The sequence below is a fragment of the Anopheles cruzii genome, chromosome 3 (genome assembly GCF_943734635.1).
Source record: "Anopheles cruzii chromosome 3, idAnoCruzAS_RS32_06, whole genome shotgun sequence".
Lineage (NCBI taxonomy): Eukaryota > Metazoa > Arthropoda > Insecta > Diptera > Culicidae > Anopheles > Anopheles cruzii.
Window position 1 is genome coordinate 74,143,636 of NC_069145.1, and position 15,380 is coordinate 74,159,015.

General features: G+C 51.8%; 4 protein-coding genes across 5 annotated transcripts; all 4 read left to right on the forward strand.

Annotated features, from left to right (window-relative positions):
• Positions 1-3,920: 3,920 nt before the first annotated feature.
• LOC128270971 (uncharacterized) lies at positions 3,921-4,856 on the forward strand. Its single transcript, XM_053008401.1, is given in 1 exon segment — positions 3,921-4,856. A coding segment is annotated over 1 exon segment (936 nt).
• Positions 4,857-5,657: 801 nt separating this feature from the next.
• LOC128273476 (trypsin-1-like) lies at positions 5,658-6,592 on the forward strand. Its single transcript, XM_053011442.1, has one exon. It carries the CDS (start codon positions 5,685-5,687, stop codon positions 6,519-6,521), a length of 837 nt encoding a protein of 278 aa, XP_052867402.1. The 5' UTR covers positions 5,658-5,684; the 3' UTR covers positions 6,522-6,592.
• A 378-nt stretch (positions 6,593-6,970) lies between these two features.
• On the forward strand, positions 6,971-10,749 carry LOC128270972 (leucine--tRNA ligase, cytoplasmic). The gene is made up of 2 exons (XM_053008402.1): positions 6,971-10,409; positions 10,477-10,749. Exons 1-2 carry the CDS (start codon positions 6,971-6,973, stop codon positions 10,683-10,685), a joined length of 3,648 nt encoding a protein of 1,215 aa, XP_052864362.1. The 3' UTR covers positions 10,686-10,749.
• A 784-nt stretch (positions 10,750-11,533) lies between these two features.
• On the forward strand, positions 11,534-15,151 carry LOC128271911 (cytokine-like nuclear factor N-PAC). Of its 2 annotated transcripts, none has more exons than XM_053009592.1 (9): positions 11,534-11,852; positions 12,247-12,372; positions 12,463-12,589; positions 12,654-12,926; positions 13,026-13,535; positions 13,614-13,754; positions 13,819-14,032; positions 14,102-14,191; positions 14,273-15,151. In XM_053009592.1, exons 1-9 carry the CDS (start codon positions 11,812-11,814, stop codon positions 14,470-14,472), a joined length of 1,722 nt encoding a protein of 573 aa, XP_052865552.1. In that variant the 5' UTR covers positions 11,534-11,811; the 3' UTR covers positions 14,473-15,151. The 2 variants fall into 2 exon arrangements, with proteins under 2 accessions (XP_052865552.1, XP_052865553.1); XM_053009593.1 differs by having other exon boundaries at positions 12,654-12,881.
• The last annotated feature ends 229 nt before the right edge of the window (positions 15,152-15,380 follow it).

Here is a 15,380-nt window from a genome sequence, read left to right on the forward strand (position 1 = left end):
TTATTAAAATTACCCACTAACCGACGGTTTCATCGGACAAGGTCCATCTAAATTGGTCCAGTGTTTTGCGCGTGCCCTGTTCATTCAATCAAATGATTTTGTAATCATCATTTGCCTCTTGGGTATTGCGTACGAAACATTGAGTAAAATATTTTCACAGGTTTTTCAATTAACTTTAAATGTTCATCAATAATAATCGAACTGGTTGATAATCATATAAATTATCATCGATCATGTGCTCGACGTAAGCCTGAAACCATTAATCGAGTGATCGCTTCAGGCTGACCAATGGGTTGACAATTCATTTGGACGGCAAAGTGTAAACACGATGTAATGGACTCAATATTTTGAATATTTTGTCTGATGTAACACGAGCCCATTCGTTCGTGTTTACCTCCATCGAACGTATAATCCCTCTCGTTTACGTGTGTCTGGCCCACGGACCACTATGCTCCCTGGAAATCGTAATCCGTGCCACCGAATGTAGCACCCATTTTGTAGAACGGCCAGACCCGGCCAGAAACTTGCTTAACTAACGGCAACATTCATTCACCGAGCGGTGTCACTTCACGCCCGGAATGGTCCGGTTTTCCATTGAAAACTCTCACCCCGGTGACGGTGGCGGTTGATTTACGTGACACATTTCCCATCGGTCGACGTCGCGGTCCCGGGGGCAACCACGAGGGTCAACATTTATTAAAATCGACCGACATCGGCCCCGGTGCACCTGAAATGGTGCGGTTAGACATGGTCAGTTTGTGTCAGCTGCATTTCACCATTCAGAAGCGCCGAGAGTGTGGCGGGTTCTTCGAAACGCAAAATACAGTCCGCGATCCGCGCGGTATCGCATTCTGCGAAAGCGTCCCTCCCTAAGCAATCCGGCCGTCCGGGCCGGAGGTTAAGTAAACCGATCGCGCGACTCGGCGTCCACGATGCCACAATGCACGACGGACCTGACTGACACCCGGCGGCACGTTGAAACTCAACTCCCAATTCCCACCGAGCTCCAGACGTCACCGAGGGTCACCGACGTATGGGATGTCGGTGTGTCTTATTTATCGTCCCGCGCATTTGATACCGCACTCGCACTGCGACCTGATTCCGTGCCGACCGGTTGTTCGGGGTCCAGTTCTGAGGGCGAACAGTCTAGTTAAAGTCTAGCCCAAGACACACGTTGGGTCCTGTGCCGTGGCCGTGCGTAGAGTAAAATTGAATTACACATTACGCAACCAACGCGACCATCGCGCTGTCTATCGGTCCGACTGGCCCGTCCCGAAGTGACCGGAGCGAGTGTGGAGGGTGCGGCTCCGATCACTTTCGATCCGTGTGTGTGTGCAACCAGCTGTCACCCTGGGCACTGGGTCAGCGCTCCAGGAGAGCTGTAAAGCCACGGTGAAGAAAGAACCGGGTCCAAGAACTAGGCTGGTTACCTCACTGGATGCGAGCCACTCAATCGGCGAGTTAATGAATGAAAGTGTTTCATTGCGCATTCGCAGGACCCCCTGCTGATTCAATTCGCGGATCTTTAGGTTACGTTGGTTTGCCCTCCGTTTTTCCCCCCTCCCGTACTGACTCATGCGTTATTGCAGAACCATAAAATTACGGACCTCGCGGACCAACGCTCCGTTCGGCGCCCTAAAACGACAGGTTGTTTATGAGGCTTCTTCTCGGTGGGTCACGTTTCGTTTCGGAATTCGTTCCTTTTCCTTTTCGTAACGAACTCTCTTCTCGCAAATGTGCCAATATTTACGCACGGGACGCGTGTCGTTAGGGGCACCGTCCTAGACACAGACGCAAAATTAGGGGTTCACTTGCACGCGGTCCGGTCCGGTCCGTCCGCGATGGGGGCCATCGAGGCCAGGATTTGCGCTCAAAGAGGCCCGCAGTCCAGAGTGGGCAGAGGTCGTCGGTGCTCCCGATGATGGATTTGAAGGGTTTGTTTTAAGGCCGTTCAAGAGACCGTTAATTGGTGCACTAAGCCTGCACCAATGTGGCCGAAGTGGCCCGAGGGCTCAATCCGCAGGTCGTTCCCCCGCTGGGAACCGATTTCGGGTTGGAATGAAAGTAACCGCGCGGCTAAGCTTAAGCCGATGTATGTTGCAATGGTCAATCAAAGTTAATCGCGTCGCGCCAACACGCAATTTCGTGCCACAAGTCCTCTCTCTCCCTCTCGCGCTTGCTCTGTCAGTTAAGCGGTCGGACCTGGGAAGCATAATTGGAAAAAAGGGGCCACAAGACTCGGGCCAAACACTAGGGACTCTCCCGCAAAGTGGCTACTATTTCGGATGTTGCTTACCATTTTTCGTCATTTTGGCACGCTAGTAATTGTGAAATTGCAGTTCTATTCCTTTCGGCAAATTGGTTGATGACTCATTTGTGTGTGCCAAGGACACCAGAAACAATTTGGCGGGCTACGTGTTAATGGAATACGGCTAAAATTACGAAAAACAATTTCCTCTGTGGCATTTCATGTGATCGCCTTTTAACTGTGTCCCACACTTAAGGGATACAAAAAATGAGACAGACCAATACACGGGCCCGACTCGATGCTGATGATCAATACATTCATTTGAAATTTGTTGCCCCAAATTCAATTCAAAATTTAAAGAGATTTCTATTTCATTCAACTTTATCTTAATTTTTGAATGTTATTAATTATTTCAAGTATGTTAATTTAAATCCATTAACACATTAGTCACATCGAAAATTCTTTGTCGAAGCGTTCACCGAAAAAAAAAAACCCTGCGAGTTCTCACGTCCACAGCGACAACCGATGAGTATCGCCTGTGGTGCCAGATGCAATCTGTGTTCGTGTATCATCGTGCCATCTAACAATCCTCTCATTACACGTAATTGCGGTAGCAGCCACCCAAAAGGGGTACGGCCGGTCTTCACCGTGGCCAACCGATCGTGATTTACCGTGCCCAATGCAATGCGACGAGGAATGCATGCTGCGCAGACACCCGGCAATGGCTTCAGATAGGAAAAGTCAAGTGCATAGGACCCATACCGTTGTGGCTACGCTGGAAATACCGTGCGACGTTTACTGGCCGCGAATGAAGATGTGAAACACGCCGATCGATGAGCGCCCGATCGGCTCGATCGGCGAGACATGACGGATCTTACATATCCGATTACCGATGAGAATCGACGCCCCGCGGGTGCTATGTTAATGGCTTTGGGCTGTCCTTTGTGCATTGTGTTTGCTTTTGCCCTTTGTGTGTTATTAAAGATGCTGCAAGGGTCGTACCAAAACGTGTGGTTGATAAAACGTTCACAGCTGTTATTTCGAATGTAGCGTCGAAGAATAATATTGCAAATAATTCTTTAAGTAAAGCTTGATAGCCGGGTTTACCCGTAATTAACCGGTCCAGGGAAACGAATCAAATTTTGAACAAATTAAAAATTGGTGCGTAACGGATTGCATACCTTAGGCGTTATCCGAAAGCGGTCTAAGATCTAAGTTCACAGTCATATTTTTTCAGGCAAACCGACGTTACTGGAATATCTGTTTCCAAGATAAGAGTATTTTTATGATAAAACGTTCAATTATACACACGAACACTAGCATAACAAGGCGCCATAAAAGATTATTGTTTGCTACCAGAATTCCTTCTATTGGTACGGGACCCAAACATAGAAATTAAGCATCGTTTGCATAATTACGGCCCAGTAACAACGGTATTGTTTGGCCTATTGGCCTTACCTATTCTGTTGGTCACCAACCTATAATGATCAAACCCGCTGATGTCTTGGGCACTCCATGTTGTTGACACTGACATTTTATATTGCCTCGGCGCATGGGCCATTGTGTATCGTAAAGCTGGAGAGCCATCGAATCGGTTGCAATCGCGACGGAGGTGTTCATTCTAACCGTTAGCACGTGGCTTTCAGTTTGTATCGCGGGGGTTGTATTTTTAATGCTTCACTTCCTGATTGTTTGTCCTAACCTTGTTGTGTTTATGGTTTTTTCCCACCGATAGCCACCGTTAGCGACATGCTTTCTACTGTTCCTTTTGGTTGCTGCCTACCAGAGCGGTGTATCGGCGAAAGGAACCAAGCAGAAGCGCCTTCTCATCGATCTGGGCGATCCTTTGCTGACCGTCACCGATCCAACCGTCTACTTCCACCACCAACGACCACCACCGGTACTGGCGACTCCGGCCTTCCCAACCTTTTACGCACCACCACATCACGCCGGTCTACCACCGTCCTACGGCGAAACGCACCCGAGGTCTCTGGCACCGCTGAAACCGGCGACCCTGTTCAATGGTAACCTCTTCCAGTACTCCAACTACGGGTCTCCGTTTCCCTTCCTCACGGGGAACCATCTCGGTCTGGGTGACGGCGAAACGTACGTTGCCGATGGGCGCATCCTGAAGCAATACGCCGTGATGGAGTTCCACGCCGAAGAGCGGGACCGTAATCTACACCACGAGCGGCAGCATCTGCTCCAAAACGCTAATCCGTTCCGAACCGCTCCAGTTCGTTCGCCATTCCCGGCGTATGTGACCAAGTTTTCGTCCCCTTACGAACCACTGTACGCCGGATCGCCGTTTGCCGCACCACTGCCTACGTTCGCCCCGCCACTGCCTCAGCTAAGCCCGTTTAATCCCCGCTTCGGGGTACAGCATGACCAGCAACGATCGCCTCTGCTGACTAAAAACCATGGTCCCATCGCCCTGGGCTCTGGTTCGCTGGGATACATCCACGGTCCGAACGGTGTTACCGTTGGCTCTGGATCACTCGGCTACATCAGCCACCAGCAGCACCGGGAAACGTTGGCCGAGTTGATCGAGCGAAAGAAATCCAAGCACCTGCCCAGCCCGCTCACGTTTGGCCATAATCATAACTGAGGGATCACAACGGGAAAGTTGTAGGTTAAGTTGTTATCCTATTGCTTTCATTTCTTCGAATCAATAAAGAAGCTAAGCGATCGTGCGCCGCTTCGATCATCTGCTTAGCGATTGCGCGCGCTGGAGAAGGTGTGCTTACGGTTCCTGTGCGCCATATAGTGTGTATTAAAGAAGCAGTGAAACATGTATAACTATGTACATAGAAGAGCGTGTACAGAACCGAGGACGGAGGACCCAGAGTGTACATAAAAGAGCGTAAGGTTGGCTCCTGAAAATTCCTATACGAACGAACCTACGCGTGCGCTACCGAAGGTAGTTGCGATTGTTAATAAAGTTACGTTATTTAAATTATATTTATCTGTTCTTTTTCACTATCATCAAGGTTCTCGAAATGAATGAATCGTGAGAGTATCACATTGACCCGCGCCAAGCGCACGTGGCGCGGACCCTTTATGCGAATGAAGAGGAAAAACCCTGGGTAATCCGGAAGATTGTCAGTGAAGAGACTCGCATGCCGACCGAGGACGTACGCACATTGACCGAGACTGACGCGGTGGTGCTCGAGATTATGCTGAAGCTCGGTTTTGTCGGGTGTGTCCACTTCAGACAAGAGTCGATTGTTTACCAGTTATCGTAGCAAACAATCGTTAGAAAGCATTTCTCTTCAAGTGGGTTTGTTTCATACAATTCTTAATGGGTGACGATCGCCCATTGGTGGCGTTATCAGTTAATAATCCACAGTTTAAGTTCACTGCCACTGTCAATACGCAAGCGCAGTATATAAAACGCGGTACAACCGTTCCAGTAACCATACGAGTATCGGACAAGATGTCGTTCAAGATTGCAACTGTACTGGCTTTGGCTGCTCTGGTCTGCGTGGAGGGACGCAGTGCTCCGGCACGGGAAGATCCGTGGAGCCGAGTTCTTCGGCCCCTGCCCAGGTTGCCGCGGCTGCCAAGTTTCGCATACGGTGGACATCGTATCGTCGGTGGATTCGCGATCGATATCTCCGAGGCTCCGTATCAGGTGTCGCTCCAGAATCGCGGCTCCCATAACTGCGGTGGTTCGTTCCTGTCCAGCAAATGGGTCCTGACGGCGGCTCACTGCACCGACGGTGCCTCCGCGTCTAGTCTGGCCGTTCGCTACGCATCGTCGGAGCACGCTAAGGGCGGAGTCCTCGCCCAAGTTGCACGCGTCGTCATGCACCCGAAATACGACGGCAGCACCATCGACCACGACTTCTCGCTGTTGGAGCTCAAGGAAGAGGTCCGTTTTGACGACCGCGCGCAACCGGTGGAACTGCCCGAACAGGACGAACCGGTAGAGGATGGAACCCTCTGTAAGGTGTCCGGCTGGGGTAACACGCAAAACTGGTCCGAATCCACGGAACGGCTTCGTGCTGCCACGGTCCCAACGGTAAACCAGAAGGAGTGTGATGAAGCCTACGCTGACTTTGGTGGAATTACGGACACTATGCTGTGCGCCGGCTTCAAGAAGGGTGGCAAGGACGCCTGTCAGGGTGATTCCGGCGGTCCGCTGTTCTCCGATGGCAAGCTGGTCGGTGTCGTTTCGTGGGGATACGGTTGCGCCCAGGCCGGATACCCGGGAGTTTACTCCCGTGTGGCCTCGGTACGCGATTGGATCCGCAAGACATCTGGAGTTTAGAAAACCTTCGGATAACCCTTCCAACCGTGCACAAAAACGATTCAAATAAACGAGAAAACCACTGCATGAGAAAATAACCTTCGAGTTGTATCTACATAATTTAGTCTTTCCCAACCGAAATAGAGTTGCTAAATATGGTTTGCATATTCCATTAGCATTTTCACTGCGTCAATTCGGTGTTTAAATATTGCTCCCAAAGCGAAGCATTAATAACTTTGAATTTTTGCGCAACCATACGTTTCTGAAGGGACCGCGTATTGACGTTGGGCCTGCGGTTAAACGTCAAACGCGTCCGCCTCCGGCAGCCACATTTTTGCTTACGTTCCATACGAAAGACCAGGTTCTGGGCAAACAAACACAAAAGCCCGATCAATTGCATCGACACACTCGTGAACCTTACAACAAAGATGGTGAGTATCTGGAGTGACTGATGCAATCCGTTGCGCCGGATGCATCACGCAAAAATCAATTTCCAATTACTCATTCCTTCCCCCGGGTGTCACCGCCAGGCCAATGAGCGAAAAGGGACGTTCAAGGTGGAATACCTGCAGAAGATCGAGCGGCAAATGCAGGAACGATGGGAGCTCCGAAAGGTGTACGCAACGGAACCAGTGACCCAGGCGCGCCAACGGGACGATGAGAAGTTCCTGGTTACCTTCCCGTACCCGTATATGAACGGTCGGCTCCACCTGGGACATGCGTTTTCCCTGTCGAAAGCCGAATTCGCTGTGCGCTATCATCGGCTGAAGGGCCGTAAGGTGCTGTTCCCGCTTGGGTTCCACTGCACCGGAATGCCGATCAAAGCGTGCGCTGACAAGCTGAAGCGTGAAGTTGAACTGTACGGCTGTCCGCCAGTGTTTCCGCGGGACACCGAACCGGTCGCCGAATCGGCGGAAGATCGGGACGTGGTGCCGAAGGACAAGAGCAAGGGTAAGAAGAGTAAGGCGACCGCGAAAGCTGGAGCAGCCAAGTTCCAGTGGCAAATTATGCAAAGCTTGGGCCTATCCGATGAGGAGATTGCCAAGTTTGCCGACACCGACCATTGGCTGGATTACTTTCCACCGTTGGCCATCCGTGATCTGAAGGAGTTTGGAGCGCACATTGACTGGCGCCGGACGTTTATTACGACCGATGCGAACCCGTTCTACGATTCGTTCGTTCGCTGGCAGTTTGAGCATTTGCGCAAACGCGGCAAGATCATGTACGGCAAGCGGCACACGATCTACTCGCCGAAAGATGGGCAGCCGTGCATGGACCATGACCGGTCAACCGGCGAAGGTGTGGGACCGCAGGAGTACACGCTGATTAAGATGCGCGTAACCGGAAAGCTACCGTCGGTGCTGTCTGCAGCGGCCGGTAAGCGTCCCGTATTTCTCGTGTGTGGCACACTCCGGCCAGAGACGATGTACGGTCAAACGAACTGCTGGGTGCATCCCGAGCATCGGTACATAGCGTTCGAGACGGTCAAAAAGGAGGTTTGGGTTTGTACGCGCCGTGCCGCGAGGAACATGTCGTTTCAGGGCTTCACCGAAACGGAAGGCGTTGTGAAGGAGCTAACCGAACTGGTTGGCCAGCAACTGATCGGTCTACAGCTATCGGCTCCACTTACCTCCAATTCCGTCATCTACACGCTACCAATGCTGTCGATCAAGCAAGATAAGGGAACGGGTATCGTGACCTCGGTCCCATCCGATTCTCCCGACGACTACGCGGCCTTGGTGGATCTGCAGAAGAAGCAAGCGTTCCGTGAAAAGTACGGCATCACGGATGAGATGGTGCTTCCGTACCAACCGGTGCCGATCATCGAGGTGCCCGGTTTGGGTAATCTGTGTGCCGTGCATGCGTACGAGAAGTTCAAGATCCAAAGTCAAAACGATCGCGAGAAGCTTCTGGAAGCGAAGGAATTGGTGTACCTGAAGGGATTCTACGATGGCGTGATGCTCGTCGGAGAGCACCGTGGCAAGAAGGTGCAAGATGTGAAGAAGGAGCTGAAACAGTATCTGATCGGACGGAACGAGGCGGAAACGTACTATGAGCCAGAAAAGACGATCCTCTCCCGTTCGGGAGACGAGTGTGTCGTTGCGCTGTGTAATCAGTGGTACCTATGCTACGGTGAGGAAGGTTGGAAGCAGGAAACCAAGGCCCACCTGCGCACGATGGTGCTATACCACGAGGAGGTGGCCCGCAACTTTGAGCACTGTCTCGAGTGGCTGCACGAGTACGCTTGCTCGCGAACGTACGGCCTCGGAACGAAGCTTCCCTGGGACACCCAGTGGCTTATCGAGTCCCTGTCCGATTCCACGATCTACATGGCGTTCTACACCGTAGCCCATCTGCTACAGGATGGCTCATTCCGGGGGGAAAAGCCTTCGCCTCTCGGCATCACGGCGAACGATATGACGCCCGAGGTTTGGGACTACATCTTCTTTGCCGACGCAGCGGCCCCTTCCAAGTTGCGCTTCCCGGTTAAGGTGCTGGATCAACTTCGGCGTGAGTTCAACTACTGGTATCCGGTCGATTTGCGCGTTTCAGGCAAGGATCTCATACAAAACCACCTGACGTTCTTTCTCTACAACCACACGGCTATTTGGCCGAAGGAGCCGAAACGGTGGCCACGGGCCGTACGCTGCAACGGCCACTTGCTGCTCAACTCGGCCAAGATGTCCAAATCGGACGGCAACTTCCTGACGCTGCACGAAGCGATCGGAAAGTTCAGCGCGGACGGTACGCGCTTCTGTTTGGCCGATTCGGGCGATAGCATCGAAGATGCAAACTTTGTCGTGAGCAACGCGGACGCGGGCATTCTGCGGTTGTACACCTTCATCGAGTGGGTCCGGGAGACACTCGCAGCGAAACCGATGCTTCGGAAAGGCCCCAAGGACAGCTCGTTCAACGATGTGGTGTTTGCCAGTGAAATGCACCTACTAACGAAGCAGACCGATGACCACTACGGTAAGATGCTGTTCAAGGAAGCGCTAAGGACGGGCTTTTACGAGTTTCAATCGGCGCGCGACAAGTACCGTGAACTGTGCGGAGCCGAGGGCATGCACGAGGAACTGGTAATGCAGTTTATCCAATGCCAAGCACTGCTGATCGCTCCAATCTGTCCGCACGTGGCAGAGTATATCTGGTGCGAGCTACTAGGAAACAAGGGCTCCATCTTGCAAGCCAAATGGCCCTCGGTGGGACGAATCGATGAGCGAAGCATCAAATGCAGTGCTTACTTGATGGAAGCGGCACATTCGTTCCGTTTGGCGTTGAAGAACGCCACCCAGCAGAAGAGTGGTGGTGGTGGTATTGGCGGCAAAGGAGGCAAGGCACCCTCCGTGATGGCCACCGGGCCAGTAAAACCAAGCGAGGCCACCGTGTGGATAGCGAAGACGTTCCCACCGTGGCAATCGTGCGTACTCGATACGATGCGTGCGTTGTACGATCGGAGTGGCGCTCTGCCGGACAATAAGACCATTGCGACGGAATTGGGACGGCAGGAAGCGTTGAAGAAGTACACTAAGCGCGTGATGCCGTTCGCGCAGATGGTGCGGGAGCGGGTCGAGGCCGTTGGGGGACCAGGCAAGCAGGCGATGGACGTGACGCTCGATATCAACGAGCGCGACGTGCTCTCAGCGAACGCCGAGTATCTACGGAACACACTCGAGCTGGAAACGATCACATTTCGCTTCACGGACGAACCGGACACACCGGAAAAGATGCGCGAAGAAGTCCGCCCAGGGGTGCCGTTCGTCATGTTTACGGTGAAACCGTTCGTAACCGTGACGCTCGAGAATCCGATCGAACGGTCGGGACTGTTCACGGTGACACTCAATCTGTCCGATGGCGACACAACTCAAACGCTGAAGGAGAAACTGGCAAAGCAGATTGGTTTTAAGGGTAAATCGAAAACTTTTCCCAGCAAGGGTTTTCTTCAAATGTAATCAATATGTTTACGATTTTTTAGCGGATCTTTCGGCCCTGGAAATCCTTCGCTACGAAGACCCGGTACTCGGGCCACGGCTGCTGCCAGCGTTCCAAGATTATCGCAGTGGCAAGACCACAATTGAAAACGGCACCTTCAGCGTGCTGCCGGAGAAAAAGCATGTCTTGCTTAGCAACGGATCGCCAGATGTTGTAAACACCGGCACAAGCTTCATCTACGTCATGAACTAATAAGGGACTACCGGAACGGAATGGCTGTTGAATTAATGTTTGAATTTGTTTCGAAACGAAATACACGCGCTACAATGCTAAAATATTTAAAAGCATCACACAATGCGTGTGAATTTTTAGGCAGAATTTGCTGCTTTCTCGTACTCATTTCATCCGCAGCCAACTTTAACGAGCATTTCGTACCATTTCTACACTATCAGACGCTCGACGTCAGACGAAAGGCAAACGTCACGTCGTCGTCGCGATGCCCGAAACATAGGAATCATAACAAGCGCCATTTTTTATTACCATCCCGAACGATAGGCAGTTGTTGTGAGGAGAAAACGGAACCGTGCGTGGTTCAGTTTGTGCGAAAAAGGGTGTCCTGGGATTGTGTGCTGATCCTGTGATTCATTTGTTGGCTCTGTGCCGCCAAATAGCACCGTGAGAGGAGTCCGCCAACGAAAGATAAATTTTTCTCGCTTCCTGTGCGAATATGCATGTGTGTGTGTAATCGGACGGACAGAGTAGAGTGGTGTGGCAATCGTCTTATTGCGCTTGTCCCGTGGTACACCCGTGCGTGCTTGCGAGTGTGAGTGAGACCAACACAGTACACGCAGCAGCGCCGCGGACGACGACGAGTTGGGACGAAAGTGACGCGCGGTCATTTTTAACAACACACGGCACCTTCGTGCCGTCGCGGCAAGCAGTCGAATTTGCATTGTGTTTTGCGCCCAATCGAAGCGTTGTGTTCGGCGAAAGGGGGAAAAACTAAAGGCTAAGAATTGTTTTCGCGCAACCACCACCGCCATCATCATTCGCCTCCTCCCGTTCGGCTTGGCGTCGGCTTATCGGACACCTAAGTTAATTGCGTGCGCGTTTGTGTGCGTGTCATTGTGCGAGAGCGTGTGACGTAGCGCCAGTAGCGACATAGCAGCAGCAGCAGCGAGCGGTTCGCGACGGTCGGAGTGTGAAGCCTTCTCATCTTGTGTGCACAAAACAGGCGCGACAATCGTAGTAGACAGAGCCGCGGAAAACAGTCAACAGTGGCCTGAACGTAGAATCTTCCTGAAACCAAAGCAACTTCGGAGGCATAGTGCGAGCGAGTGGAGCCAGCAAGAAGGAAAAAAAGGGAAAACAAACAAACATGTCCGACAGCAAGGGTTACGCCGTGAACGATCTCGTTTGGTGAGTTTGGCAGCACGATTTGCGTGGCGTTTGCCAGCGGGAGCGAAAGCACAACAAATGCCTGTTTGCTGTTGGCCGGATATGGTGCCCTTCGGCGCCACAATTGACAGCATCCCCGGCTGCGTGGTCGATGTTTTGGGCATCATGTGCAGCGTTGCATTGCATATGCGCTTCGCCATGGGAACAGTCAGTGGGAAAGAAGCGGGAGAATGGAGCGCACAACATAACCTCAAAATGGATGGTTCGCGCGCTCTCGGCATTTGCTTGTTGTGAAATGGGCTCGGCGCGCAAAATGGTCACGAAAAAAACATCGGAAACGTGCCCCGGCAACCGTTTAAACTGAATATATTAACTCTTTTAACCCTTTTTCGATTCTCGACGCGCACGGATACAGGGCCAAAATGAAGGGCTTCTCACCGTGGCCCGGCCGGATCGCCGTTCCACCAGCGGAGTTGCGACGCATCGCGGTAAAAAAGAGCAATCCCGTGCAATGTATCTTTTTCTTCGGTTCCAACAACTAGTAAGTAACGGCCCGCGGGTCCGTGGATCACGGGGAAACCATTATTCGCCTTTTTACATCGTGTCCCGCCCTAACTATCCCCAATTACAGTGCGTGGATCGAGGAAACGCAGATCAAACCGTACGTTGAGTTCAAGGACAAACTGCTCAGCTTGTGCAAAACGGCCCAGTTCAAGGATGCCGTGAGGCAGATTGAAGATTTTATGGTTAATCCGGAGGTAAGCACAGGTTGACCGAATCCAAATCCGTAGACTTTAACGACCTGTGTCTTCTCCGCTACAGAAATACCAATCACTGTTTACGGGTGAAAATGAAGCGGCCAACCGACCCGATCCGGACGCGGAGTTTAACAAGCTCCGCGAAGGCGGTTCGGTCAGCGGCACGGAAGAAAGTGGTGAAGCCGAAAATTCACCGTCGGTAAACAATACCACGACACCGGCGGCCCTAGAGTCGGTCGAGGAGCTCGGCAGCACGCCGCTGTCCGTTAAGAAGTCGGCCGCGAAGAAGAAAGTACGTGCCTCGTTGCCTATCAAGCTGAATGTCGACAAAGTTGTGGTTCGTTGTTTGTCATTTTCTTCATCCTCCCTTCATCATGTTACGGTTTCCGTTTATATGCCCTCCCCATTTGTATGAATTCCATTCTGTCCAACGTAGACGTCTCCAGCGAAGATGCGGGCGCCCGGCGGCAAAGCTAAGGCAACCACTACCCTGCTGGTGGATGATGAAACGAGTCCGTCGGCCACGCCGAAGCGCAAGAAAAAGCTAGGAAACGACAGTACGGCCGACTTAGCCTCGCTCGTTATCGATAGTTACTCGAGCTCCATTCGGCGCAATGCTCCGATTGCGCACCTTCTCAACCGCCCGACCGTGGCCCGGCCGGCCACGCCCGAGATCGACATGTCGAGTGTTTCGGACGCGGTCCAGTCGCGCAACATCAAGGCGTCGGACCTAAAGTTTGGCTTCCTCGGGCTCGGCATTATGGGCTGCGGGATCGTGAAGAATCTGATCAAATCGGGCCACTCGGTCGTGGTGTGGAACCGGACCGCCAGCAAGTGCCGCAAGTTCGCCGATGTTGGTGCCGTGATCGCGGACACCCCATCCGATGTCGTCGAAATGACGGACGTTACGTACTCGTGCGTATCGGACCCGCAGGTTGCAAAGGATGTAAGTATTCGGTACTCGCGATTGCATAGTCTATGCGCGGATGACCGACCTTGTCGTTTGCTTACTGTCTGTCTGTAGCTTGTCTTTGGCAACTGTGGCGTCATGTCGGCGACACTGTCCGGCAAAGGGTACGTCGAAATGACGGGTGTCGATCCCGAAACGTCGCAAGACATTGCCGAGGCCATCATCTCCAAGGGGGGTCGCTATTTGGAGGCTCAAGTAAGTGGTCGCTTTTCGCGTGTGTTTTACGCAAAACACTGACAAATGATTTCGGACATCGTAGCTTCAAGGCTCGAAAAACCAGGCTGAGGAGGGCACCCTCATCATACTGGCCAGTGGCGATCGGCTGCTGTTCGAAGACTGTCAAAGCTGCTTCGAGGCGATTTCGCGCAACTCGTTCTTCCTCGGGGACGTGGGCAACGCGACAAAGATGAATCTGGTACTGCAGATGATTTCCGGCATTTCGTTAACGGCGATCGCCGAAGGACTAGCACTCGGTAAGTAGACGTTGGTTGGTTTCCCTTTGCTTCGTTCCACGGTTATTCTTACGTCCCTTCATCCATCAGCCGATCGAGCGGGACTGCAACAAAAGGACGTGCTGGAAGTGATGGAACTGACGACCATGTCGTCGGAGATGTTCCAGGAAAAGGGAAATGGTAAGTACGCATCCACAGGAAGCCCTGGTAATGGTTAAACAATTTGGCACCGTCCCGTGCCGATCACGTTTCACGTTTCAGCAATCATTAAGGGAGAGTTTCCGACGCACCAAGCACTGAAGCACATGCAGAAGGACCTGAAGCTGGCCCTCAGTCTGGCGGACGGTCTGGAACAGTCTCTGCCTATTGCGGCTGCCTCGAACGAGGTCTTCAAGCATGCCAAGCGCCTTGGGTACGGCTCGCACGATGCCAGCGCTGTTTACGTTCGGGCGCGGTTTTAACAGCGACCACAGACCACAGCCAACGGTGGCGAAGAAGACGACGACAAATAGATCCCGACAAAGATGCTCGTAGCGGGCATCGCGAGCGTCAGAAGCAGCAGAAAAACAGAGAGCAGAGGGAAAGATAAGGGTTTGTTAGGAATGAGTTTATATTTTAATTTTTTTTACATTACCTTTGGAAGTGTTTTCGCGCGAAACCAAATATTGCAAAAAAAGAACGAAGGGCCTACCCCCGCGTGGGGGTAGAAAGATAGATTTGAAGACGAAGGTGGGTTCGTTTGTGTAAAATGTGTCCCCATGAAGTACTTTACGGTGCACTGTGCTTTACCTACATACTATCGTTTCTTCGATACCCGATTTCACTGATTCGGCTCTGTCAATCGTTATTCCTTCGATCAAACGACGGATTCAATCGAATGACGAATCCGAGACGCTGGCAAAGATGCGCCGAAAGGGAGAGAGATAGACATAGAGAGCTTATATTTTCCTAATACAAAAGAAAACCGTCATCATCATCATGGTTGAAAGGCGCGCTTGGGCCGGTAGCTGCCCTGTGGCTACCGGTAGCGTCCGTCGGAATATCTACGCACGCATAAATGCATACATAGTGTTACATATTTTCTTTTACTTTTGATAAACTGTCACGATTTAAAAATATTTTTCCTTCTGACCCCACAAACGATGTTTGATTTTTAGAACGATTATAGATCGTAGCATTTAGCGAAATTAGTAATAAAATTGCGGCACACGCGTGAGAGACGCGTGCGTGTGTGTGAATACCATAAAAGTTCAATTTTCTCCCTTCTCGCGCAGTGCGGACACCGAATTTCGTTCTTGGACCGTGCCGTTGGACACTCGAAGAATGTGTTCCTCCGGGTGCACCGCTTGGTTTCGTTTCTTAAATGGCT